At 62.1% G+C, this 25,540-nt stretch overlaps 3 protein-coding genes across 4 annotated transcripts in view; 2 read left to right on the top strand and 1 right to left on the bottom strand.

Annotated features, from left to right (window-relative positions):
• Nucleotides 1-10,838, top strand: part of TNPO3 (transportin 3) — a 50,808-nt gene extending 39,970 nt beyond the window's left edge. Inside the window, exons 13-23 of the mRNA XM_068943719.1 lie at nucleotides 90-181; nucleotides 1,525-1,601; nucleotides 2,008-2,068; nucleotides 2,645-2,785; nucleotides 3,996-4,112; nucleotides 5,373-5,467; nucleotides 6,081-6,237; nucleotides 6,605-6,772; nucleotides 7,338-7,450; nucleotides 9,408-9,499; nucleotides 9,941-10,838. Coding sequence (XP_068799820.1) covers nucleotides 90-181; nucleotides 1,525-1,601; nucleotides 2,008-2,068; nucleotides 2,645-2,785; nucleotides 3,996-4,112; nucleotides 5,373-5,467; nucleotides 6,081-6,237; nucleotides 6,605-6,772; nucleotides 7,338-7,450; nucleotides 9,408-9,468 — 1,082 coding nt within the window. The 3' untranslated portion in view covers nucleotides 9,469-9,499; nucleotides 9,941-10,838. The remainder of the gene's footprint in view (nucleotides 1-89; nucleotides 182-1,524; nucleotides 1,602-2,007; nucleotides 2,069-2,644; nucleotides 2,786-3,995; nucleotides 4,113-5,372; nucleotides 5,468-6,080; nucleotides 6,238-6,604; nucleotides 6,773-7,337; nucleotides 7,451-9,407; nucleotides 9,500-9,940) is intronic.
• On the bottom strand, nucleotides 10,578-14,648 carry IRF5 (interferon regulatory factor 5). 2 transcript variants are annotated; one of them, XM_068943913.1, is made up of 9 exons: nucleotides 14,555-14,648; nucleotides 14,065-14,258; nucleotides 13,789-13,978; nucleotides 13,533-13,585; nucleotides 13,411-13,441; nucleotides 13,031-13,300; nucleotides 12,169-12,558; nucleotides 11,885-12,003; nucleotides 10,578-11,743 (listed from the first exon to the last, which is right to left on the bottom strand). In XM_068943913.1, exons 2-9 carry the CDS (start codon nucleotides 14,239-14,241, stop codon nucleotides 11,519-11,521), a joined length of 1,455 nt encoding a protein of 484 aa, XP_068800014.1. In that variant the 5' UTR covers nucleotides 14,242-14,258; nucleotides 14,555-14,648; the 3' UTR covers nucleotides 10,578-11,518. The 2 variants fall into 2 exon arrangements, with proteins under 2 accessions (XP_068800014.1, XP_068799922.1); XM_068943821.1 differs by having other exon boundaries at nucleotides 13,031-13,253.
• Nucleotides 14,649-15,349: 701 nt separating this feature from the next.
• Nucleotides 15,350-25,286, top strand: LOC138067247 (uncharacterized). Its single transcript, XM_068943582.1, has 7 exons — nucleotides 15,350-15,518; nucleotides 15,972-16,057; nucleotides 16,509-16,791; nucleotides 16,995-17,197; nucleotides 17,822-17,940; nucleotides 20,562-20,682; nucleotides 22,232-25,286. Exons 2-7 carry the CDS (start codon nucleotides 16,046-16,048, stop codon nucleotides 22,481-22,483), a joined length of 990 nt encoding a protein of 329 aa, XP_068799683.1. The 5' UTR covers nucleotides 15,350-15,518; nucleotides 15,972-16,045; the 3' UTR covers nucleotides 22,484-25,286.
• Nucleotides 25,287-25,540: the final 254 nt, after the last annotated feature.

The following is a 25,540-nucleotide window of genomic DNA, read 5'->3' as shown; positions in this document are numbered from 1 at the left end:
GGCCTGTTTGGGAACCTTGTGTTGTGTTTCGCTGATTGAACTCCTACGCTGCATTCCTGTTTGTGAACCTGCCTCCTCTTGTGTTTCAGGGACAGCGTTGGTCCTCGCCAGGCTCCCCTTAGAGAAGATAGCAGAATGCCTCAGTGAACTCTGTGCCGTACAAGTGATGGCACTGAAGAAGGTACGTCCCAGTCAGAGCTGCGTAACATGCTGCTTGTCTGTCACTAGGCTTGTACGCAGCAGATCAGAGTCGATGCAGCTCCCGTGGTCCAGCCTGGGCCCAGTGGCTTGATCTGCTGCAGTAATCGCCCATGTGCTTGAAGCCACAGGGTTGCAATGAATGTTATCTTCTGCTTGCTCAGGACTGAGAGTATGAACCCAGACTGAGCTGCTGGGCAGTAACTGGATCCTCTAACTGGATTCAGTATGCGAGTCCACAGTATTTGGGGACTTCCTAGTACGTCCCCTTTGGATTGGCTGGGCCTCTTATAGCATGAACAATCTGCTGCTATCCTTCTCCTAGCTTGGGGAGACCGGAACACAAGCGGTTGTGACGCAGGCTGTTTCTTCATCTGGTTTGAACGACTGTTGCTTCGTGAAGTCTGAGTAGCTCTGTGATTTTGTGCTACCTGACAAGTGCATGGCTCTTAGAGCATGTAATGGGTTACATGGATTTGAGGATCTAATCTGTAAACGTAGGAAAATGGTCCATAGCAATTAGTTTATGTGCCAGGAGCCGAAGAGCCTTCTTGAAAATACCTCAAACGTGGCAGGTAGCTTTCGACCTGGATCTTCAGTGTGGAGGCGCAGCACGCAGGAATGCTACTTCCCTGTGAGGCATGTGGCCTCTGCTGTCTTCTACAAGTCCCATCTCCTGCTGGAGTCTGAGCTGTTGCAATAGAGATGCAGTCTGTTGCAAAAGGTCATATTCTGGCTATCCTTAAAATGTGGTAGCCCTGGTGACCTTTCCATTTAGAGCCAGGGTTAACAGAGGGAAGAAATCTCAGAACATGGCAGGAAAACGCAGGTAGTTCTAAGACAGAGACACGCGTGTCCTGTGTTTCTTAAAAATGACCTGTGGTTGTGGAGGTGTGTGAAGGCTGGGTTTTTTTAGTGCTCTGCCTGCTAACGCTGCTATCTCCCAGCAGCTCTTCCGCCTAGGGCTCTGCTCCCTTCTAGTTCAGAGATCCCTTCTGGGTAGGCTCTGAATGCAGAGAAACCAAATCAAAAAGCCACTCTGAGCTTTCAGAGTAACTCGTGTGCCTGTGGCTGAGGTCCAGGAGCCGCTTGGGGCCGAGGCAAGGTTTATTCCCGTGTCAGTGGCCGTTCAGAGTTGCTGTAACGCCTCCTGCTTCTGGCCGTTTGCCTTTGTGCTGATAGGAAGAGACGTCCGCTCAGCTTTGGCCTGAAGGGGATGTGAAAGAGCTCCTTGCGGGGTCTGGAGTCGAGGCGGTGTTTATGCAGCCTTCGCTGGGAATAGGTTGTGTGCGTTCCTGAAATCCCACTGTTTTCCTTGTTTTGTAGCTGCTCTCTCAGGAGCCAAGCAATGGCCTCTCCTCAGACCCTACTGTGCCCCTGGATCGACTCGCTGTCATATTTAGGTAAGAAAGGAGAGATTGGGACAGTCTGTGCAGGGAGTTTGTGAACATCCGGCCAGTGGCGCTGATGATCTCTTTGGAACCTACTTGATCTCTGAAGCAAGTGAAGCTTCTTGCCGAGAGACTCAAAAACCACATGCAAGAGAAGGGCCTTCCTGTAGGCACTGCCAAGAGCCCTGCTCAGTCAGGGGCAGTCACGACTCATTTCCTCCTGGCCCCCGAGGGAAATGGACTGGGAACGATTGCACAAAGTTCGAGGGTCCCCAGCTCTTCTGAGGCAGTTTCTGGTCCCTTTCCAGTAGTCGGAGCAGGCAAGAGGGCCTCCAACCCGTTTCCTTGGCCTTGAACGGAAAAACTGGCTGTTTGGAAGGGGGAGAAAAAAGCCTTTAACTTTTGCTCCTTTCCACAGACATACCAATCCCATTGTAGAAAATGGACAGATCCATCCGTGCCAAAAAGTCATTCAGGAAGTAAGTGCCAGTAGGTCCAGACTTGGGGAACTAATTTCTGGGGATTGGGGTGGGGGGTGAGTTGATGGGGATGTCATGTTGGCTGATTGGTCCGACTATAATCGCCGGCTGCTGGGCAGGTCCACGTCTCTGCTAGCACTTCTGGCTGGGGCTGAAGAGCGTCGGGCAGGGAGAGCTGCTTGTGGTGCTCCTTCCCTAATGGAAATTGAGAATGGTGCCGGGGGAGTTGGCTATTGAACCCCTGAAGGGTGACAGGGCTCTGTGAATCGGTACCAGTTTCCCAGGCGCTTTAATTTGTCTGCCCTCATAACGTTTGTAGTGCTGTGCTGGAGCAGGTGTTAAGCCAGTCTCATTTCTGAGCATTTTGAGATGAATGTGGAGCTGGATCTTCACTCCTGAAACTGGTGCACATAAGAATAATCTATCCTGTAGTGCAGGTGCCTGTTGTTGCCTGGGACTGGGGTGGCATCTGCCTGACAGCCCAGGGATTTGGGTGCTTTTGGGATAGGAGGGTGGCGCTGTACCGCTGTGGTATGCCGTTTCCTGGTTCAGCTTTAACCCTCGTGTTGTGCTCAGATCTGGCCCGTGCTGTCAGAGACCCTGAACAAACACAGTGCCGATAACCGCATCGTGGAACGTTGCTGCCGATGCCTGCGCTTTGCTGTCCGCTGCGTAGGCAAAGGATCCGCTGCCCTGCTGCAGCCGCTAGTCACACAGGTACGGAGGCTGCTGAGAGCCCCCCGGGACAGGAGGTACTCTTTACATGTGCTTGTGCAGATAGTGCAGTCCCAGGACTGAAGATGTCATCAGAAAACACTCAGTCAGTTTGCATTGGCAGGCCAGTGCGTCCCGCAGGCAGATGCCAGGCTGCCACCGCTGCATAGCCAGACAGCAAACAGCTCTGGAAAGCCTTGCAGTAAATACCGGCAGTCTCGGGAGTTCCTACGCAAAATGCCCTTGGGTAGTTGAGAGAGCCTTTGAACTCCAGAGAAGAGCTAAGCTCTGCCTGATGCGTGCTCCATAGTTTGTGGGAGCCCTGCAACTGCACCTGTAATTTGAAAGGTATGCATCAAACTTGACGTCGTGCGACTACTTGAAGAGGTAGCTCTCAGCCTAATATTGAGCATCCCTTGCCCTACTTAATGCTCCCTCTGCGCTAAAGAAGGATCCAAAGCGAGAGGAAGCTGCATTGGCTCTAGGAGCCACACGTGAAGCTGCTCCAAAGTGCAAAATTTGACCTGAGCAAGCCCTTGAGTTTCGGGGTATCCTCCTGCCCGTGACAGGGTTGGGGGGAAGGTCTAGCAGGCGAGGACATCAGTCCTAGCAACAGCAATAGGCCTATCTCAGAGAGAAGGTGGGACTGTCAGGGTCTGGGTGAGCAGATCCTAGGTGAAACGCCCTGGGCTGGGGTGACAGAAGATGATGAGCGTACAGCTTCACCCCTCGATAGCTCACCAGGGCCCTGTAGATGAGAGCTGGGGGTTACAGCCCCTTACAGGCACAAAGCCAGATGGATCATACCTGCGGGGTGCAGATAGTTTGGGAGCCACAGCAGTTTCTGCAGCTCGTTCCCGAGGGCTCTGGGATAGCGAGCAGCCAGGACTGGGTTGTCGGCTGAATTTGTCCCCGCAAGGCTCTGTACAGCTTGCAGGCAAAGCACATGGCTGACAGGACACGTGTGGTGGAAGTTGGAGCGGAGGTGCCTCTAGGCAGAGCCTAAGGTGTGCAAGGCAGCAGGCAGAGGCAGCCCTTGGACCGCAGCAGGGCCGAAAACCAGGAGTGGGGGACTGTAGAGGGAGGATGCTGTGGTCTGAAAGCCTGTGGCCATCCAGTGCTCGCTGGGGTGGCAGGACCCGCTGCCACAGGCTGCGGTACCCTCAGCAGAGCGATGTTCCTCGTGGGCAGGCAGTGTGTGTCTTCCTGGCAGATGGTGAATGTGTACCGGGCGCACCAGCACTCCTGCTTCCTCTACCTGGGCAGCATCCTGGTGGATGAGTACGGCATGGAGGAGGGTTGCCGGCAGGGGCTGCTAGACATGCTTCAGGTAAGTGCCCTCAGGACTGGGGAACGTCTCTGCTCCCTGCCCCTATCTGCACTGGCTCCCCTGCTCGCTCTCCTGGGGGTTTGCTTCCCACGTCTCTAAATCACTTAGTTACTGTGTTGACGTGTGGAAATATCCTGCTGCGTTAATGGCGATAGCTGTGCCATGGGTGTAGGCAAGGGTGGGAGAGTTTGAATTAAGGAGGCTGAGAGCAGTTACCCTCAGGGGCTCTGATGCAAACTTAGACTGGTCCCAGCACCTCTGTGCTCTCACCTAAGTCGGGCTGGGCGAACGAAACCAAGAAGAGGAAGCTTTTGCCTAAAGATCACCAGGTGGTAGAATTGGTGGATGGCTTTTCGTCAGAGGCGCAGATCGCTGGAGGAAGGCATTGCTGCCCTGGGGCAAGTACCCCGTCAGGAACAGAGCTCCAAACCCCCCGGCTCCAAACTCCCTTTAAGCTGTGGCGGTGGTGGCTGTCGGCAAGAGAAGTGAGGATCTGCTCTGGTCTGGTGTGGTCTGAGGTGGATGCTGTGGCTCTGTGCTGGAAATCTCCCTGCAGAGCTAAGGGCAGCTAATCGGATCAGGCAGAGGGAGGGCGATGAAATGACAAGAGCGTACGGATGCTCACGTCCCCCCTGCTCCCTCCTAGCTCTGTACAATGCCCAGAGCTTTGTGCAGGGCACTGCCAGGCCACAGACTAGCTGTGTTCTCGGAGCAGGAGACCCTGGTAGTGCCTTCCTTGTGCAGGGGGACAGGGAAGGCAGGGCTGGAAAGGCAAGTCCTGAGCTGGGCCAGGAACACGCCTGCCCGGGAGCTCTGCGGTCATGAAGGAGGTGCTGGTCGCTGGATCTGACTGAGGACTGTCCGTCTCCAGGTCCTGCGTGGCGACTGCCCGTGTAGCACTGTTGCTGTGTGCGGTGAATGCAATCAACTAGCAGCCCTAGGACTGAGTTAGTTTAGCATTAAAAGGCTGAGCCCACCCAGTGCAACGGTCCTGATGCTTTGCTCTCCTCTGACAAGGCAACGCGGTTACCCAGGCAGGGAGGTTTGGGTGGCATCGCCGAGTGAGCTAACGCACCTTCTCTTAGCGCCCACCTCGTGTTCCCAGCTGCTCTAATGGGCATTCAGCAAAGCAAGCCCCCGCTCTTCGCCTTCCCTTCCTTCTGCAAACAGGATTGTTTGAGTCTCAGGCTGTTCCTAGAGATCAGGATATGTGATAATTGTAGCTAATTGCTAACGGATTCCCCGTGACCCTTCTCCTAGGCACTATGCATACCTACCTTCCAACTCCTAGAGCAGCCCAATGGCCTTCAGAACCACCCCGACACCGTGGATGACCTCTTCCGACTAGCAACCAGGTATCTGCACGCTCCAGCCCACCCGGGCTGCTGCCTTAGCTCCCTCGCAGCTAGCGGGGCTGTTTCAGTGTGAAGACATGTTCTCTTGCTTGTAGACAAGAGGATGCTAGGAAGGCAAAGTGCCTTCAGAAATTAATCATCTCAAGAGTAGATGTATAAATTACTCTGGGGAACTTTGCTGGTGCTTACTTCTATCAGAATGGCCAGGCTGTTCTGCCAGCAAGTCCCTCCCGTACCTGTGCATGCTTTTGAGAGGCCGCTTTGGAGGCGTCTTAGGTGGCAACAGCAGCAGACGGTTTGGGATTTGGAAGTGGGAGAGCTGGAGCATGGTCCCGTGCAGGATTCCTCTGTACCCTTCCCTCCTGGTGGAGGGTGCCCACACGGCTGTGGGAGCGCTCCTGCCTCCCTGGGTTGGGTGGGAGAAGACAGTTCTGATCGCCACCCCCAGCTGTGGAGGACGGGGGCCGCTCTCGAGAGCGCAAAGCAGCAGCCCCTGGGCGGCAGGCTGGCCGAGGGCCTGTCTGAACCAGTCTGCGGGGAGAAACTCCTGTAGGCAGGGTGTGTGGAAGCCAGGCCGGTGCCTGTAACGTCCGTCTCTCCTCTGCCCGATCAGGTTTATCCAGCGCAGCCCCGTCACCTTGCTACGCAGCCAGGTGATGATCCCCATCCTGCAGTGGGCCATAGCCGCCACCACCCTCGACCACCGGGACGCCAACTGCAGCGTCATGAAGTTTCTACGCGACCTCATCCACACCGGGGTGGCCAATGACGTGAGTGACCTGTGGGGACACGTGCACATGGGATTGTTCCCCATGGGAGGGCAGCTTCCAAGCCCTGTTCCCTTCCTCTATGGAAGGAGCCGCGGAGTTGGGGACACGCTCGCTGCTGCCTTCCTCTTCTGCGTTTGTAACTGCAGTCCCCCGGGAAGGTGCCCCGCTGCGGTAGCTCGCCCAGCCGCGGTTACTCCACCACCGCCAGGGGAGACAGCCTGGCAGGTGTTGCCGAGACTGACCACCTCTTGGCGTCAGAGGCTGCCTCTGGTTCGGTCCTGCCCTCGCCTGCGCGTGCGGAGCCGGGAGCAGCACGTCCCTGTCCCCAGCTGACGCTCCTGGGCGCCCGCTCTCCCTCCTCTTGCAGCATGAGGAGGACTTCGAAGTGCGGAAGGAGCTCATCGGCCAGGTGATGAACCAGCTGGGCCAGCAGCTCGTCAACCAGCTGCTGCACACGTGCTGCTTCTGCCTGCCACCGTACACCCTGCCCGACGTCGCCGAGGTGCTCTGGGAGATCATGCAGATTGACAGGCCGGTGAGAGGGCTGGGCTGTCCCTCGTGGCAGGGCGCGGATGGGGATGGGTTCGGTCTGTTCCTGGGAGGAGGGTAGAGCTGGTGTGATGGGCGGCTGTCAGAGCATCACCATCCGTCTGTATCGGTGACCCCCTGGGCCCTTCCTTGCCCTGAGGGTAGGGAGGGCTAATGCTGCTCCCTGCTCCTCGGATAAAGTGTGACTTTCTTCCTGGCCGGCCTCTGCACCTCTTGCCTCCCCGCTGCCGTCCGCCAGGGCAGGCAGGGTGGCACGTCACTCCCAGCCCTTTAGCAAGGCTGCTGCCGGCGGTCACCGCTCTGCGCAAAGGCACTGAGTGCTGCTCGCCCGTGAGTCGTCCCAGGCTGCGCGTGGGCCTGTGCGGAGCTCTGCAGCCTCCCAGCTCTGACCACGCAGAGCTTTCCCCGCGAGAGGGGAAATCCCAAAGCCTGGACCCCCTGCTAGGAGGTGGCAGCGCTGCCCTGGGCACCTGCTGGCACCCAAACCAGGGCACGGGCTGGGTTGGCTCTACATCCTACACTGAGCTTCTCCCTTCTCTTGCTTCCTCCAGACGTTTTGTCGCTGGCTAGAGAATTCACTGAAGGGTTTACCAAAGGAGACAACGGGGGGAGCCATCCAAGTCACACACAAACAGCTTACAGACTTCCACAAGCAGGTCACAAGGTGAGCAAACGCGCCCGCATGCCAGAGCGGGGCAGGGTGTGAGCCTGCGAGCCGGGAGCGTGTGCTGCGTCTGCGTGGGCAGCAGGGAGCCGGGACAGTGATGGGGGCGACGTGCAGCCACCTGCGGCAGCGTGTCTCGCTCGCAGGCCTGTCTGGGATGCGGTCTTTGGACCCTGGCTCCAAAACACTGGCAGCTCTGCACCAAGGCTCTGCTGGTTGTGGCTTTGGGGCGCTCTTCAAGAAATTTGCTGCAGGCAACTAGACGGTAGTGACTTCTGATTTGAGTCTCGAGCTTTCTGCTCAGCTCCTGAGCCTCTCTCAGTCTTCGGGAGGGTTTGGGGAGTGACTGTGCTGTCTGTCCTCACGCAGCTGCAGCCTGAGCTAGCCTCTACATCCTTTCCAGGCTGTTTTGACCTGTTAGCAGGGCTGAACCACATCCCCTTTGAGTGAGCTTCCTCTTGCAAACTGACAGCAGTGCGTGAACAGCTGTAGCAGCCATTTCAGCTTGGCAGCTGGTGTCTGGCTGCTCCTGTCACCGCACCTCACTCTGGTTCCCTATGACCGTCCTCCACAAAACCCCGCGAAGCTTTCGGACCTTTCCGCTGAGCTCCGTGCCCTTTGCTGTGTTCCTCGCAAAGACCCTGCTGCACTCAAGGCGAAAGCTGGTGGCCTGTGAAGCTCGGTCCTACCTGCTACTTGCCGTGGGTTGTCCTCCCTGAGCACTAAACCGGCTCTGCGAGAGCCTAGTGCATTGGTGGGACGTCCAGCTGCAGCCCCTGCCCAGCACCCTCAGATGGGTTTGCACGGCTGTCTAATTCAGGGTGTCCCCAGTATGACCCACGGTGCCTCTGCCTGTGACCCAGGGCTCCGGAAAGCCTTGCTGAGGAGGGCTGCCGTTTGTCTTTTCCATCCCTAAACAGGTTTTTCTTCTCTTGCGTGAGCCCTGCTATGTAGCGCTGGGAGGAGGGGAGCCGGCAGCGCGGAGGCGGCCGGTGGCCCCGCTCCCCGTAGAGGAGCAGAGTTGCCTCCCCGCCGGGCTGCAAGCAGCTTTCGCAAGCCTGCGTGCCGCCTGGCAGCTCTCCCTCCGTCTCCGCGGCCCTGTGAGTCAGCAGCTCCCGTCCGGGTGGTCTGACGGCTCCTGCCGTCCCGGCATGAGAGGTGAATCAGCCCAACAAGCCGCCGCCGGCCGCGAGCTCGCGCCGGCCGCTCCACAGCACGGCTGCGTTTCCCGCTGCCCAGCCCTTGCGGCGCGCTGCATCCCCTCTGCTCTGCCTGCCCCTCCGTCCGGGAGCCGCTTGAGGTTAGGAATACCCGAGCTGTCCGCCTCGGAGCGGAGAGAGGCGGAGGCAGCTGCCTGGGCCGTCTCGGTCTGGCCGCCAGGCTGCGGAGATCGGGCTGCCCGGTGGTTTTGGGGAATCTGCGCAAAGGGCACCCGTGTGATGTTCCCTCTCCTCTTGTCCTGCTTGCTCCGGCGGAGCAGCTGGTCCTGCACCCGTGCGCGCAGCCCGCCCGGGCCGGGCCTGGGGGCAGCTGGCGCCTTTGCGTGCCCAGAGCTCCTCCGGGCTGGGCGCCGCTTCCGCCGCGACCGTCCCCTGCGGCAGCTCGGCCAGCAGGATGTTGAAAGTGGAAGCCACTGCAGAGCCCGTTTGATCTGGACAGTCGTCCCCAGCGCTTAGGGCCCCCGTCCTGCCCTCATCCGGGCTGGGGAGAGGCGGGTTAACGCTGCCTCTCCCGCCGCGGGTCAGAGACGGGCTGGCACCCGCGGGCCTCTGCGCTGCCGCCGCGGGCACGGCCCGCTGCCCGGCCGGCTGCTGCCTGCGCTGGGCTCAGGGCGCCTGCTCGGAGAGCAGACCGGCTTCCCAGGACGTTGGGCAACGTCTGCCTTGCCTCAACCCGCCTCGGTCTGTCCCTGCCCAGCTGGTTTGTCCTTCCCCTAACGGCGACCGTTGTCTTGCAGCGCTGAGGAATGTAAACAAGTGTGCTGGGCTCTGAGGGACTTCACCCGCTTGTTCCGATAGCTCGCGCTCCGGCACGGCACCTGGCTCCCAGGTAAGACCCCGGCAGCAGGACCGCCGGCCATCCCGCACGGCTCCGGTGTGCCAGGACGAGCCCTGGCGGTGACCGCAGCCCGGGGCTGCGACGCGGAGCCAACCCGGCCCTTGGCGGTGGCAGAGCTCAGGTCCGAAGTGGGTCGGGGGGGCTCAAGGGAGGGAGAGGCAGCAACTGGGGTAACGGAGCTCTCGGCCTCCGCGCGGGCCGCTGCTCCTGCTCCCCCTCTTGCCGCTGGGGCGAGTCCCAGGCGCAAGGGAGAAGGGGGGAAGGAGGAAAGTCTGGGTCCTGCTGCTCACGGGAGCAAAAATCACCTGGGGTCGTTGCGCCTCCTTAGGGCGGCGCAAGCGGGACTCGCAGCGGGGCTCCCGGTGCCGTCCCCGTTTCGGCCGGCCGGGAGCCCGTGCTGCGGGTAAAACCGGCCCCTCTCTTCCCTCCCAGGAACGTCTTTTAAGTAGAAGACAAGGAAACGATGAAAACAAGAACGTGTCCCACAATCAGCAACTTCATTGTGGCCGAGGGCTTTCACTCGCTCCAGCGCGTCCCACCAGCCCGGAGAGCCGCTCGCCGCCAGCGAGCCGGGGCCGTTACCGCTTGCGCGCCAGAGGACGACTCAACGCGACCGAGATGGCTGCAGCCCGCCCGACGGCACGGTGGGGGGTGCTGCTTTCCCAATGGACTCGCTTCCAAACAACGGCTACCGAAACAAAACCAACCAACAGGAGAAAAAAAAAAAAGAAAAAAAAGAAAAAAAAGAGGAAACGATGGAAGAAAACGGAATTTGCCTGGCAGCAAAACAAGAGAGCAAACAAAGTAGAAAACTTTCTGTGAAATGAAAAATAAAATAAAAAAATTACTTAAGGAAAGACGGGGTTTAACATATATCTAGCGAAAACCACGTGGCTGCAGGCCGTACCCACCGCGGGCAGTCGCAGGGCCCCCGTCCCGCCGCGGGCAGGAGGGGGGACGCGGGGGGCCCTGCCGCCACGCCGCGCTCCCGCCCGTCGCCTCCCCTCCCCGCGGCGGCGCCCGGCCAGCGAAGCGCAGCGGCAACCTCCCGCAGAAGACGCAGGCGGGATAGACTCTTTAAATATATATTATATATTTTTTTCTTTTTTAGTTTTTTTTTTTTTTTAATTCGGTTTCTTTGGCGTTTTACCGTGCGGGGGGAGGAGACGGCTCGAGCGAGTGCAGGACAGGGCTGGGAGACTGCCCGCGGGGCGCTGCCCCGGGCGCGCGGGCGTTGCTGGAGCGCATGCTGTTCCGTCTGGTGTTGTAGCCATCTCGAGAACAATAAAACACAAAAACGGAGGAAAAAAAAAATAAATTAAAAACGCAAGTCCTGGCCTGGTTCTTGGCGCCGGCCGCCCCGCGCGGCGGCGGCCGCTGGAGCGAGACCTGCTCCTTGCTCTCGCCTGGCCTTCGCCCCGCAGCGCGAAGTTACGGCTTGAGCGAGCAAACAAAAACGAGCCAAGAGTCAGCGAAGCGGTTGCGGCTCGGCGCTGGCAGCGCGCGGCCTCGGCGGCGCAGTCCGTTCCCACAGCGAAAGCTTTGCAGAAGCCGCCGGTGCTCGGCCGCCGGCTGGGTCCTCGCGGCAGGTGGGTGCCGGCTCGCCTGGCTGCGCCCGTGCCGCCGGCCACGCTGCTCGGGGCTGGGTGTCCCCAAGCCCAGCGCTGTCCCCCTGCTGCCCCGGTTTCTTACTGTCTCCCCCCCCCCTCCCCGGAGGGCTGGCGGAGCGAGGGCACGGCGGAGCCCAGCGCGGGCCGGGGGCTTTCTGCACCCTCCAGCCGCCACCGCCTCCCCGGCGAGCGCGGCCTGGTCCTGCGCTGGGGCGGCCGGGCCCCGGCTCGCGGCCCTCGCTGCGCCGGCCGTGCTTTTTAGCAGGTCGCAGCAGTTAGCGCCGAGCTCTGCCTGCTGCGGCGGGACGGGGCCGGGCGTCCCCGGCTCCGCTGCCCTCGCCACCGGCAGAGCGCGATCGCTGCCCCGACGGGCTGCACCGGCGCGGCCGGGCCGGGGCGCTCACTGCGGCAGGGCCCAGGGGGCGGCGGCGGGGGGGCCGGGCTCCAAGCGCGGCGGCAGCGGCAGGCGCTGCTGGTTCTGCCAGAGCTGGTGCAGCTCCTTGAACTGCTCCACCATCTTGTCCTTGAGGTCGGGGTGGGAGATCTGCAGCGGGATGCTGTCGGCCGACCACGACAGCTCGCCAGAGAACATCTCCAGCAGCAGCCGCGCCGCCACCGGCACCACCTGCAAGAGCCGCCGGGGCGTCAGCGAGCCGAGTCCACCCCGGCGCCGGGCCCTGGGCTGCCGGGGCACCCGACCGTGCTAGGGACAGCACCTGGGGACAGCCCAGGCCTTCACCCACCCTGGGGCCACCCGGTTCCTCACCTGCACCGTGATGAGCTTTTTCTCCTTGGGCTTCTGGTCCGGCCACTCCTCGCCAAAGCAGAAGAAGATCTCGAAGGGCGGCGGCGTGGTGGTCTGGCCCTTCTGGAACAGGATGAGCCCTGGCGGGGCCGGAGGCGGCGGTGAGGGGCAGGACAGGGTCCTGTGCCAGCCTGTCTCCCCCCAACCATACTGGCTGGTGTCCCTTGTGCCAGCTGGTCCCCCTGTGCTACTTGGTGTCCCCCATGCCAGCTCAGTCCCTCCCATGCCAGCTGGTGTCTCCTCACCGTTGAGAAACCCCTCGAGGCTGAAGAGCTTCGTCTTCTTCTCCCGCTCGATGGGGTTGGGGCCGGCGCGCTCGGAGGCGCAGGGCCCCGTCCAGAAGACCTTGCACTGGCACAGGCGGATGGCGTAGATGTCCTGGCCCTGCAGCTCCAGGATGAGCCCGCGGTCGAGCACGTCCAGGAGCTGGTGGGTGTAGAAGCGCTGCTTCTCGTTGGGGATGGCGTCGGTGGCGGGGAAGCGGACCTGCTCCAGCGTCAGCGGCCCGAAGAGCTCCACCTGCTCCTGCGTGGGCTCCAGGCTGCTGTGGAAGAGGCGGCAGCCGTGGGGGTTGCTGATGGTGAGCGCGCAGACCTGCCGGCCCCGGTACTGGAACTTGATCTCCAGGTCGGTGACTGCCGAAGGGACGGGGCCGTGAGCCGCCCAGCGCCGGCGCCTCGGACCCCCCCCCCCCCCCCCGGCGGGTGTCATCAACGGCCGTGTGGCTGGACGTGGCCAGTGTCACCCGCGCCAGCCCTCCTCTGGGCCACGTGCGGAGCTTGGTCACCTCGTGCCGGGGGCTGGCTGTGCCCAGAGCCACCCCAGCCCCTGGACCAGCCCCCCTGCAGCACCCCGCGCCCCTGCCCACCCCGGACCAGCCCCCCTCCCCCCCCACAGCACCCCACATCCCTGCCCACCCCGCACGAGGCCCCCCACAGCACCCCACGCCCCTGCCCACCCCGCTCCCAGCCGCCCCACAGCATCCCGCGCCCCTGCCCACCCCAGACCACCCCCCCCCTAGACACCGCAGCCCCGCACCCAGCTGCCCCCCGCGTCCCACCGCGGCACCGAGCCCCCCCCCCCCCCCGGCTCCCCGCGGGTCCTTACGCGGCAGCATGTGGGGGCTGACGAGCAGGTCGGGGATGAACTGCTCGGCCTGGGGCAGCGGGCAGGCGCCCGGGGGCCCCAGGGCGCCCAGGGGCGCCGGCGGCTCGGCGAGGGGCAGCTCGGGGGCCGGGCGGGCGCCGGGCGGCTGTGCGGGCAGCAGCGGCGGGGGGGCCAGCGGCGCGAAGGGCCCCTCGGCGCGGGCGCCGCCGAAAGCGCTCTCCTCCTTGGGCCAGGGGTAGGGGGGCAGCAGGTCGGCGCCGGGCCGGGGCTCTGCGGCACAGCGGGGCGTCGGGCAGCGGCCCCCGGCGCCCCGCCGTCGGGCCGGGGGGGCCACGGCAGGTCATCCCCCCCCCTCCCGGCGCCCGGCCCCCCTCGCTCACCCTCGATGCTCAGCGCTGTCATTTTCTGGAGCTGCGGGGAGGAGAGCGGGGATGTTGTGGCGGGGGGGACCTGTCACCCCGCGGTTTCCCCCCACCCCGCGTCCCCGAAACCCCGCCGGTACCTGGCTCACGTCCTCCTCCGCCACGCAGCAGTAGTCGTCCCCGGCCGGGGTGTCTGCAAGGGAGAGAAGGGGGGGGTCTCGTGGGGGGCGCGAGGTCCCCCCCGTCCCCCCGCTGCCAGCGCCAGGCGGCCGCAAGGACAGGAGGGGCCATTTGGGAATGGGGGGGGGGGAGGAAGGGCGGCTCTGGGCCGGATCCTGCCCCCCGCAACGAGGGTCCCCGAGGCGGGGGGGGGGATTTCGGCGGGGCGAGCGGTACCTCCGTCGGCGGCCGAGCCCTCGCACACCTCGTAGATCTTGTAGGGCTGCACGGGGGTGTCCTTGGTGCCGTCGTAGAGCAGGCGGAAGTCGCGGCTCTTGTTGAGGGCGCAGCGCAGGTTGGCTTTCCACTTGGCCGGGTCGGGCTCGTCCACCCCTTCCGTGTACTTGCCCGTCTCGGCGGCCCAGGCCTGGCGGGGGCCACGGCGCGGGGCGCTGAGCGGGGGGCGCCCGCCGCCCACCACCGCCTCCCCCTCCCGCCCGCCCGCCCCGTCACCTTGAAGACGGTGTCGTCGTCGTGGAGGCCGGGGGGGCCGTGGCGGGTGGCGTGGCGCCAGGGGATGCAGAAGAGCTTGCGCTCGGCGTCGACCCACTGGAGACCCCGGTAGCGGCGGCTGCTCACCTGGGCCAGCAGCCAGGGCTTGAGGCGGACGCGGCGCGGCTGGGCGCTCATGGCGGGTCTCCCCGCCCCTGCGGCGACACGCGGCGCACCCCCCCCCCAGCGGCTCGTGTCACGCGTGGGGCCGAGCGGCGGCGGCCGGCCGCGGGGGGGAGCGGCCCTCGCGTGGGGCGCGCTGCAAAAGGGGAAGCGGCGACACGCGGCGTCGAGGCGGAGCCGGCGGCCGCCGCCAAGGGGAAGCGAAGCTCGGCTCCGGCGGCCCACGCGTGGCCGGGGAGGGGGCCGGGGGCTGCCCCGAACCGTCGGCGACGGCAGCTGGGGGGGGGGTCCCGGAGGTAGCGAGGGGGGCAGCGGCGCCGGGACTCACCTGCGCTCCGGGACCGGGACACGCTGCGGCCGCCGCCCGGCGCTTCCGCACGGCGGGGCCGGGCCGGGGGCCGGGAGGGGCCGGGCCGGGCCGAGCCCCGCCACCGCCCCCGGGGCGGAGCCTCCCGCGGCAAGGGGCGGGCGCCTCATTAGCATACGCTTTGCATACGCTTTGCATAGCGCCCACGCAGCCGGCGCTCATCGCTCCCACCCACCCACCCCCACACACACCACGTGGCGCATGGGAATCCCCGCGGCGTGGGGGGGTGGGGTGGGGCACGAGCAGCGGGGCGGTCCCTCGCATGGCCACGCCTCCCCACCCCCGCGGGCTGTGATTGGCTGCGCTCGCTGCCACTCCGGCCCCAGTGGCCGCTGGCCTCGGCCGCTGCCCCCCCCCCTCCGCCCCACCGCGTTACAAAGCGAGCCGCCCGCGGTAGGGGGCCCACGGCCGCAGCCGCCCGCCGCGGCCCCTTTAAGCGCTGCCCCGCCCCTCGTTCCTCCCTCCCTCCCGGCTCTTCAGCGATTGGCTCGCCCTTCCCTTCTCCCTCACGCCATTGGCTCGGCCCTCCCCTCGGCGGGAGGGAACGGTTGCAGCCTGGGAGGGCGGGGCGGGCGTTGCCCGGCAACGCGGCGGCACCATTATCGCGGCGGCGGCAACATTGTAGCCACGGTAGGGGCGGGGCGCCGGGACCACCCACGTGGCGCCGGGCCGGCGGCGGCGGCGGCGGCGGCGCAGCGGGGCCGCTCGGGCCCGTGTCTGCAGCTCGGGGGGCTCCTTCGCGCCCCCCCCCCGCCTTGTCCCGGCAGGACAAGGCGGCCCGTGCCCGCGGCCCCGGGGGCGCGAGGGGCCCTCAGCGGCCTGGCCGTGCTCCCGCCGCCGCCGCCGCCACCGGGAGGGATTCCCCCCCCCAAGCTCTGCATCTTTTCCCTCCGCTGCCGGTTGTTCGCCGTGAGCGGAAACCCTCGTGAGTGGCTCCGCGGCCCGCGCTCGCACCAAGGCGAAGCGTCCCTCTGCCCGCGCTTCCCCGCCCGGCGCCTGCCCCGCGACGCACCGGCGGGCTCTCGAAGGCTTCGACGCGCCGTAACGGCGCCGGCAGCCTCGCGGCACCGGGAGCAGCTCCGGGCGGGTGGCCAGGCCTCGCGCCTCGCTGCTGTGCTGCAGGACACCGGCGCCCCGGGCGGCTCGCGAGGCACCTCCGGACAAACGGCTTCGCTGCCGGGGGCCGAAGGTTGGGGCGGGCTGAGCCCGGGCTGGCCGAGGGCTGGGAGGCTCCGCGCGGGGCAGGGCCCGAAGCCCTCGCCGTGCCCGTTCGTGTCCGAACCGCGGGAGCTTCGCGTGCGGGGAAGCAGGCAGCGGTGCCTCGCGGTTGTGAGTCCTCCAGGTGACAGGCGAAGGCTGATCTTCCTGGTGCTCACAGGAGCTGGGAAGGAGGAGATCGATCTCCAGGGAGGAAGGAGGATCAGAAGAGCCCCGCGTTCGACAGCTTTAAGGATGCTGTGGCAGGTAACGGCTCCGAAATACGTGACCGCGGGCGGGCTCCTCTGCGTCCCGCCGCTTCAGCCGAGTTTGCGACGGTGACTGGCGTGATGGCCGGGCCCTGCAGGCTCCCGAGGGCTGGGGGTAGCTCGCTCCTCCCGACCGCTGTTTCTTACTCTCTCGCGGATCAAGAGCCCCGAGATGTTACGCCTCCCCGACGCACTGTTACGGCCCCGCAGGCCCTGGCGTCCCAGGCCGGGTCAGCGGACGGTGCTGCAGGTAAACGCCGCCAAAAAAGGGCAGCAGGAGAAAAGAGCAAACCCGAAACGTTCTCCTAGATCCCCTCCAGCCCGCAACGGGCGATCCTCTCCGAGAGGCGCTGGGTGCTGCAGCCCCGCTTTGCGGGCCGGACCGTGTCCCGGTGGGAACACCTACTCTGACCCGTTGGTCTTACTTTGATCTCTCTCCTTCCCCGCAGGCGCCGCGGTGCTCGGGGGTCGTGCGGCCCGCTGGCTGCGGGCGACGGGCTGGCGGTGGGCACCAGCCTCGGCGGAGGGGGCGCAGGCAGGAGGTCCCGCAGCCTCCGCGGCAGAGGGACCCCGCCGCTGGCCGGCAGCGGCCCGCCGTGATTTACGCCTGGGTCTGGGAGCCGGGACCTCAGGGGCGGCAGGATCCGGGTGTGCGAGCGGTCGGCTCGGCGCGGCGGCAGCGGGCTGGCCGCAGCGATGTCCGGGCATCCGCCAGCCGGGACGGGGAGTCAGGTGAGCCCTGGGCTCGGCCGGTGGCTCCGGGGGGATGCGGCGGTGGCTCTCGGGGGACGGCGCGCACACACGCGGGGACGAGAGCCCATCTCTGCCCTCCAGCCGGCTCCCGGCTCGGCTGCGGCGGCTGCTGGGGAGGTGAACGTCTGCCGCGAGGCCGCGCGCGGAGGACTGACGCGCTCTCTGCGCGAACGTGTGTGTAGACGCCGCAGCCCGCTCCCCGCAGCCTGACGGGAACGAGGACGGCCTGCGGCTCGCCAAGAGGAAGCGGCCGACGCGAGGCGAAGGACGGAAGCGGCCCGGGGGCCCCGCCGCCGAGCGCCAGCAGGAACCGAGAGAGGTGCCGGGTGTTTCTCAGCCTCGAGCCGCTTCGGCGCCCGCCGCCCTCTGCGAGCCCTTTGGAGCTGTAATTTAACCATCCTCTTAATCGCTCCCCTGCGTTTATTTCTTCCTGTCGCGCTCACGTAACAAAGTACGCGGCTGCTTTAGTCAAAAGCACAGTAGGAAGCAGAGTCTTCCAGTGTCTCAGGACGCCTTTGGCAGGGGCAGAGGAGCAGGGCCTGGTTGTGGCGCCGGCCCAGCCCCGAGAGCTGCTAATTAATGGTGCTCGTTTGGGGCCGACCACCCTGGTGAGCCTTAAAGCAATTTTTGAATTTTGTTTGATCCCTGAGCTGCACGGCCATGGCTTCCAGCGACCTCCTCCTTCTTCTGGGAGCACTTCCGCGTGCCCGCGGGGTTGTCCTCTGCTGCCGGCTCGAATCCGGGCGCTCAGGAGCAGCCTGAGCGTCCCTCCACTGACCGGCTCCGTAGGAGAACAGCCCTGAAGCAGCGCGCGGGATGCGGGACGGGCTGGGTGCTGGCCCCGTCCTGGTGCCACCCGTGGCCTGAAGGGCGGGTGGGTTGGTGGAGCTGGTCTCCTGCGTCTCCAGATCACTCGGCCTGAGTGCTCTCCCTCTGCCGATGGTTTGGGGGGGGTCGGTCGCGGGTGCAGGGCACGCGGTGATATACCGCAACCTCTTCTGCCCTGCAGCTCGGCCGCGTTCACCGCGGGCTCGCCACGGAGACGCTCTACGGGCAGCTCGGTTGCTCTGCGGAGGCACACGTGGAGGGAGAGACCACGATGGATGGCGGCTGTTACGGGGCCAAGCGGTGAGTTGGCCGTTTCTTCGCCCCCGTGACGCGGAGCGAAGCCCTGCTGTGGCCCGCGAGCCGGGATCGGTGGTGGGGCCGGGAGGTCTCGGTGGTGCCACCGGCGCTGTGCTGAGGTCCTGCCTGCGGGTGGTGAGACTCCCCTCCCGGCACAGCGCGAGGACCCGGCCCCACGTGCAAAGCGCTGCCGGGCACGAAACTCCAGAGGAGGGCACCAAAAAAATGCAGATTTATAGGACAGGGAGCAGATGTTTTCTCAAGGACTGCTTCGGTTTTCCTTGCTCTCGAGTCCTTTGAGTCTGCACGTTTTCTTTCCTCGCTTGTTCTCCCAGACTCTCCTACCGCCCCTCTCCCTCCACCCCGCTTTTCCGATCTGGTCTCCCTGCCCTTCCGCATGCCCCCAAGACCTGCTTTAAACTCTTTAAGGTCACAAACGTGTGAGAGAGTGCCTGCTGCGGATTAGTCAGCGTCAAGCTTTTCGGAGGCCTCATGGCAAAGAGATTTTAGGGAAATTGGAAGGACGAGGTGCAGTCTTGCATTTTGGCGGGCAGACAGAGGATTCAAGGTGCAGCTCTCCGCGTTTGGGGCAGGACAGCCCGCTCCTTCGGTACGCCCTGCGTCCTCGCCGGGGTTTTTGGGAAGTGTTTGCCCGTGCTGCGATCGGGTGCTGCAGGACAGGGTGGAGCGTGTTTAATGGGGATTCCCCTGCTCCAAGTCCACCCGCCTGTGCGCGCATCCCCGAGATGGTGATTTGCCCTCTCGGACCTTGCTGGGGCGGTGAGGCTCGAGACTGGAGAGGTCCCGGCTGCGAGCCCTAAGCTGGGAACGGTGCTGGGGTGGCAGCCGTCTCGAAATGGGGCTGTTTGTCCTCCAGGCTGGTGCGGTCGGGCCCAAGCCCCGGGCCATCGTGCAGGTGAGAGGCTGGCACTGGAGGGTAGAGCGTGTTGCTGGGCCCCGTGGCCTCGTCCTCTGCTCCTCTCTCTGCCATGTAGCTCGCAGGAAGCACAGGGGGAAAATCGATCTTTCGCGCGAGAGGTCTAACAGCAGGGGACTTTCCCTTTGCTGCTTCTAGGAAGAAATGAACCCTTTTGACCTGCGCCCACGGATGCTGCCTCGTTTGGGTTGTGACGTGGCCCTGGTTTCCCACCTCCCAGCGCGCTCTCTGCCCTTTTCAGAGAGGCTTTGCTGGAATAGGAGCGCGGTAAAACAACCCAGAAAAGCCTGTGAAAGCGAGTCCTGTTTGGTGCCGAGCCGGGAGGGATCCCGCGCCTGCGTGGCCGTGAGAGGGAGCACTTGGCCACGCAAAGCCCGCAGTGAGCGCAGCGAAGCCGCTTCCCTGCGTGCAGGGATAATTTTGGATCAAAGGGATTTCCCACTGGGAAGGCAGGCGGGCAGCGGGGCGGGCAGGCTCGCTGGGCACCCCGACGGCTGCTGTCAGCGTGTCGGAGTAATCGCTTCCCAGGACGGCTGCCAGCTGCCCGCTCCAGATACCAGCGGGTTATTTTGGGACCTTTCAGCCACGTGTGCTGCTTCGGCTTTGGAAGCAGGTACTGTGCTACCAGCCATGGAGGGAGCGCGAGCAGCCGGCCGGATATAGCCGGCAGGGAGGTAACCAGCCCTCCATCCTGGTCAGAAAGTCTGTCTGCAGCCGCCTCAAATCATGTATTTGTTTGTCTGATTTTAAACTCATGGGGGGGCCCTGAGACACCCCAGCTGTGGCCGACGTCTCCTCCTTCCCCCAGCCTTTTCTCTTCTTTAATTTGCGGCGAGCGTATGGCGCAGAGCCGCCACGAGGTCTGGGCTGCGTCGGCTCGGCTGGCCGTCTCCTTGCTGGTGACTCTGCCTGCGCAGCCAGGCAGTCTGGGAAAGCAGATAAACACGAGGTTGCTGCGTTTCCAGGCTGTTTTTGGTGGCCGGGGCCCCGCGAGCCTCCCGCTGCCGCGGGGTGGACTGTCGACCTTGCGTCAGGAGGGACGGTGCCTCGTGGCTGCAACTTGAGGCCAGTTTAAACAAAACTCGTGCGCGAGAGGCTCCAACTTCGCTTCCCTGGGGAAATCCAGGCTCCTCATAAATGATGTAAAGGGTTCAAGGATGCCCCTAGCACTGGCAGGGGCGAGAAGGTCGGGGCGCCTGCTGCCAGCATCCCCATCCCACTGGCGAGCTAGGAGAGCAGGCTGGCACGTGAGCAACGCGAGCGTGGCCTGGCGTTTGCGGTGCAAGCGGAAATCCCCAAGGTGTAAGCGTTGACGAAGGGACAGGATGCCGGTGTTTTGTAGTTAAATTCCCTGGGTGGAAAGTTTCCTCCTATCCCTGAAGCATCCTCCTTCAGATCAGAAAGTCAGGGCCAGATTTGCGTGAGGGACCAGCAAGTGAAGTTGAGCACTCGGGAAAACGGCCTGATTGTTTGAGGGGTTGTTTTCCAATGTGAGCTGCAACTGCATCTGCTCAGTGCATGGCTTTTAGAGCTGTCCAGTGGTCTACTGATGGATTTAAGTGTTGAATTCTTGCAGCGTTAGAACCTAGGCTTTTTTAATGTTATCGCTGGGAAGGGCTAGCGGGGCGCTTTGGAAAGCGTCAGGTTTTGCTTATTAATGACTGTGTTTTCTTTCACTCCTTGGCAGCTCCAAGAAGATGGTTCAGCAAAACCTGAGGGAGCTCCTCAGCTTCCTGCGGCTCCTGGTCAACACGCTCACCATCCTGCTCATCGAGCTGGTCCACTTCTTCAGCGAGTCCGTGATCCAGGTGGGCAGCCTCGGCTCTTCTCGCCTCGCGGCGTGGCTGCTTGCTCACTGCAGGCACCTCTAATTTCACCGTTCAGTAAATCAGAATGGAAAGTGGTGCAAGGCCTCTGTCTCCGAGGAAATCAGTACCTTATCCGGAAACCTGGGAGGAGACTGGAGCTGGGGCGAGAGCAGGTGGCTTCAAGTATGTGTGTAGGTGAGGTGGAGAAACAGGAATGATGCCAGAAAGCAAAAATCCTGGTGCTCCTTTTTCAACACGGCTTAGTTTAAGTCACTGCTGAATTCTGATGAAAACGCCCTGTCCTGCCCCGTGGGAGAGTCGTGTCAGGGGCCCGGCCTCGGGGGAGAGGGGGTTTCCATCCAGAGCATCTTCTGGCCAGAAGTATTTGCAAAACTTCCTTCCCAGTCACTGTCAGCCCTGTGCAGTCAGCCAAAACAGCAAAGCCAACAGCTCCTAGAGGGCCACATGTCCGGTGACGCTCATGTTCCCAGGGGCCAATTTATCTTAAACTAATCTCTGTTCTGTAATAGCAAGTGTTTCAGCTTGGAAATTGGTTCAAAGCATGAAAGATTTTTGAACTGCCTTCCCTGTCTCTGAGAGAATGAGCAGCAGGGCTCTCCAACCTCTAACGTCAGGCTGATTTGCGGTCCCTGTTTTGCCTTAAAGAGCTCTAGATTGTTAGAGATCAGTCCTGTCTTGGTGGTGTGGAAAGATTTGCGAAGAGGGTCTGCTTGTTCTCCAAAAAAAACCTGTCAGGGACACTAGGAATTTGATCCTGGAGGTTGGGTAGCAGGAGATATATGGATTATAAGTATCATGAGCGTTTTAGGCATAAGAGTTGAATGAGTTACCCCCAAAATTTACTCTCTAGAAATCATCGTCACTTCCCAAATATACCATCAGGCACCTTCCTTCTACCAACACACTGGGTCCAGCGTTCGCTCTCTCGGTCAGTCGAGGACAAGGCAAAACAAGCAAGTGAAGTGTTGTGAAGTGTTTGGAGACCAATTGTAGAAGGCGATGAGAAATGCTGACAACCCTTAAAATCAGCCTTCTGCTTCCCTTTCTCCGTTCTGCTTCAGAATACTCGAGCCAAAGTATTGGGAGGGGAAACGCCGAGTAAAGCTTCAGAAGCGTTGGCTTTCTGGGGAAGTTTGGTGCGCAGGGCTTGGGCCCAGGGAGGCGAAGCAGGATTGCTGTCCTTTCATTTCTCTGGAAACTTCAGCTTTTTCCATTGTTTTGGAGTGTTTCCTGTAATGACAAGAGATGGATTTCTCTTGGCTTTTCCCTTCCCTTGTCTTGGTCTCTGTTCTCTGCTTTCTCAAACTTCTCTCACAGTGAAAATTGGCAACTCGGCTGCAGCGTCTCCAGCAGGAAGTTGAGAGATCTTCGGGCTTTTGACAAGCTGTCCATATTCCACAAAAATGATGTTCCATATCTCCGTATTCCTCCATCTCCATATTCCATATTGCACATCTGGATATGGCATGTGCTGGTGAGTATTTAGCAAAAACAAGCTCTTTAACCAGAACTTGCCTTCTGCCTCCAGGTGCTGGTGGTCGGAGTGCTGACGGCAATAGGAGATCACATGTTGAAGCCCCTCTTGGTGACTCTGTCTAACAGCATCCTGCAACCTCTGCTGCTGTTCCTGCTGAACATCCTCTGTGGTGTCCGGGACCTGACCTACCCGGTCATCGACATCCTGGAGGGCATCTGCTTGCAGGTCGCTGTGGTGCTTCGAGCTTTCAGATTAGTCGAGATCAACGTACAGTTGGACAGAGGAGCAGCTCAGGGGGTTTAGGTAGGCGCTCACACCGTGCAGAGCCCCAGCTGCCTGGATGCCTGCGCCAACGCCTGGTGCTGCAGCACATCTTCGCTGTGGCCGGAGGCACTGTTCAGCTTGATACCTCGCGTTTGGCCTGTGGTGGCTTCCTGGCGATGTGTCGGGCTAAGGGATTTGTAACACGCAGACAGAAACGTGAAGGTGTGGACAGGTCTCTGGGCTCGGCATGGTCGCAGGGCGCTGAGCTGCCTTGGCACATTCAGCAGCAGCTGTTCAGCGTCTCTAGGGTGGCAAAGGAAGATGGGGAGCAGGGGAGCAGTTATCTCTGCAAAGAGCAATATGACTTGACGGTGGCTGGGACTGTCTGCAGGCAAGGGGAGGCAGCCGCCGCAAAGGTGAGGCTAACGATGCAGCCGCGTGTTTCTGTGCCGGTGGGAGATGCACAGCACCCATGGGACTCAGTTTTGTACGTTATACTTTTTCAAGTATCTCCTTAACCTACCTATTAAATTAGAATTTTATACCTCGGACAATGTCTCTAACAAGTTGTTGTTACTCTTCCTTCCTGGGAGACTTTGCTTTCCATTCTAGATCAATGCCGGGAAGGACTCCTAAGCGCCCTGCTGCAGCTGGCTGGCTGGGCTCCCCGGTGGGCTCAGCTGTTGGTACCGGGGGCAGTTTTGGGTCAGGAACCTGCTCTCCTTGGCCCTGGCAGCTCGCCTTGTGTGGTCCCTGCCAGGAGGGGACGGGTTTTCTGGAGAACGGAGCAGCTCCCAGGAACCTTCTTTCAGTGACTTGCTCAGTTGTGGTGTATGACTGGACTGAAGCATCTCTCTGGATTTGGTCCCTGTGGCAAAGCTTACAAAGGAATTTAGGGACCAGATGGGAAAAAAAGCGTGAATGCCAAGACACGTCTGTTCTAAAACTGATGTTTTTTAGGAATCCCTCGTTGCAACGCCTTGTTGCTTTTCACACTGGTGAAATGACCTTGCTTTGCTTTACCCCCTGTTCCGAAACTGCACTTTGGTGCATGACCAGCTTCTGTTCTAGCCTTAGAAATGCTTCCTTGATGCACGTAGTGGCGGCTGGGGAAAATATTGCTGGGCCGATGGAGGCAGTTTCTGTGCCATCCTGCTGCCAGCGCTCGAGCTCAGGCATTGGAGAGCAGACGCTGGAGCGGCGCCCGCCGTGCCCGGTCCGGGCAGACCCGTGAAAACCAGCTGCCTCGTGCCTCAGCACAGGCTACTTGCCCACGGCCCAGCAGGACAGCTGAAAGCAGCGTTTTCCTTCGCCGAGGTTTGTATTCCTCATGACGATGGTTGGGACACGGTATTTTGGAGACCCCTGCCTTGTCGCCAGGAGGCCAAAATCATCGTCCGGAGGCCCAGCAATCTTTGGCAGAGACCAGCGACCGTGTGCGCGGCAGCCTGGGGCTGCTGACTGTGTCCGACCGCGCCGGGAGCGCCGGCGGAGCGAGGCACGGCAGTGCGGCGTCCTCCCGCAGCAAAGGGTCTGCGAACACGTTTATCCCAACTTCAGCACCGTCCTACGGCCTCGGAGCACCCAGCAGTCACCTCATCTCTGCACGAGGGTCTGGGGAAGGAGCAAGGGAGAGGAAAAATTGCACTTGCTGCAGGGCGAACTTCAGGTCAGGAACTCATTGCAGGTAGCAAGAAACGAATTCCCGAGGGGTCAGGAGGGCAGAGAAGCTGCATCGCAAGCAGCGAAGCTTTGTGTATGCTGGTGTGCTTTGCAAAACCGTGAGGGTTTGAGGGGACAAAGCCATGTTTTGGAGCTTGTGCCTGAAGCCCAGATGCTGGTGGGCCGTGCAGAAGCTGGGCACGGACACGAGCCTCCCCTCTCCGACGGTGGGGCCTTCTGGAAGCGTTACCGTGCACACAAACGACATACGTCGGGGAGAGATCCCCGTTTCCTTCCTGATTCCACGTCGAACACCCATTGCTTTTATGGGCAGAGAGCAGCTTGTTTTTAATTTCCTGGCCTGTAAGCTCATCTCAGGGATGGAGGCGGACAGGCGCGATTTAATGATTAAGCTGCAGGAACAAGGCGTTCTCGCTCCCACGGTTCAGCGGCACCTGGAGGAGCCCGCTGCCTCCCAGCGCCGCGGCAGCGGGATGTAGCCGTGCGCACCGTGAGGCCCCGCTGCCTTCCTGCCGCGTTCACCCTACCCGCCTGCGCTCGCTGCCCTGCCCCTGCCCGGGCTCCGTGAGCGCTGCTGGTTTCACGCCGTTCTGCTTATAACAGGACATTCCCCCTTGGCCGTGCAAAGGGCCGAGCTGGAAGCCACGGCTGGGCCAGGATGAAAAAGGGCCGCTCAGGATCCGGTGACTGAGGGGGGCAAGTGACGGACCAGGCCTGGAGCAGTTTTGCTAAGCAGGAGCTTCGAGGTGGGAGAGGAGAAGGGCCGGAACCTGCCGGGGCGGGGGTTGCAGAGAGGCAGCTGCTGGTAGCAGCCTCCCAGCGAGGACAGGAGCCCTCGTTCCTTAGCTAGAAACACCTCACCTGGAGGATAAGCAAGCCGGACGCAGATACAAGCGGGACCCGGCTTCACGAGGGTCCTCGTTTGGGTCTGGGACGTCTCGTCGCCAGGACCGCGCGAGGGCAGCTGGGCATGGGCTTCGAGAGGCCAGGCCCACCGTCCCGGGGAGCCGGGGGACCTCGAGCCACGCAGCTGCCCACAGGCTATCGCTCTGGCGCAGGTCCTGGGCGTTCAGGTGCCAGCCCGTCACAGTGATTGCTCCTTGATAATAGACGTTTCTGTAAGAAAAGGATTAAAATGAGCAAACACAAACCACAATTAAAACGATGGAATTAATTTGAGGTTTCCTGCTTGTTGATTTAGCTCAAGATTAACTTCAATGGTTTAAATAAATGTAATTAAATCAGTCTGCTCTGGGAGCAAGAATTCCCCTCTTTTTATTTTATTTTATTTTTTCTTTCGGCTAAGGCTCTCTTAAGAAGCAGAGAGCCAGGAGCCAAACACTTGGGAAAATTCAGCACCCAGGAGTGAAAAGACATGACTTGCGTCATCCTCCAGAAGGATCACGCCGTGGG

The sequence above is a fragment of the Struthio camelus genome, chromosome 1 (assembly GCF_040807025.1).
Source record: "Struthio camelus isolate bStrCam1 chromosome 1, bStrCam1.hap1, whole genome shotgun sequence".
Taxonomy (NCBI): domain Eukaryota; kingdom Metazoa; phylum Chordata; class Aves; order Struthioniformes; family Struthionidae; genus Struthio; species Struthio camelus.
The sequence above is the reverse complement of the archived record's forward strand: the minus strand, read 5'-3'. Positions and strand labels throughout refer to the sequence as shown.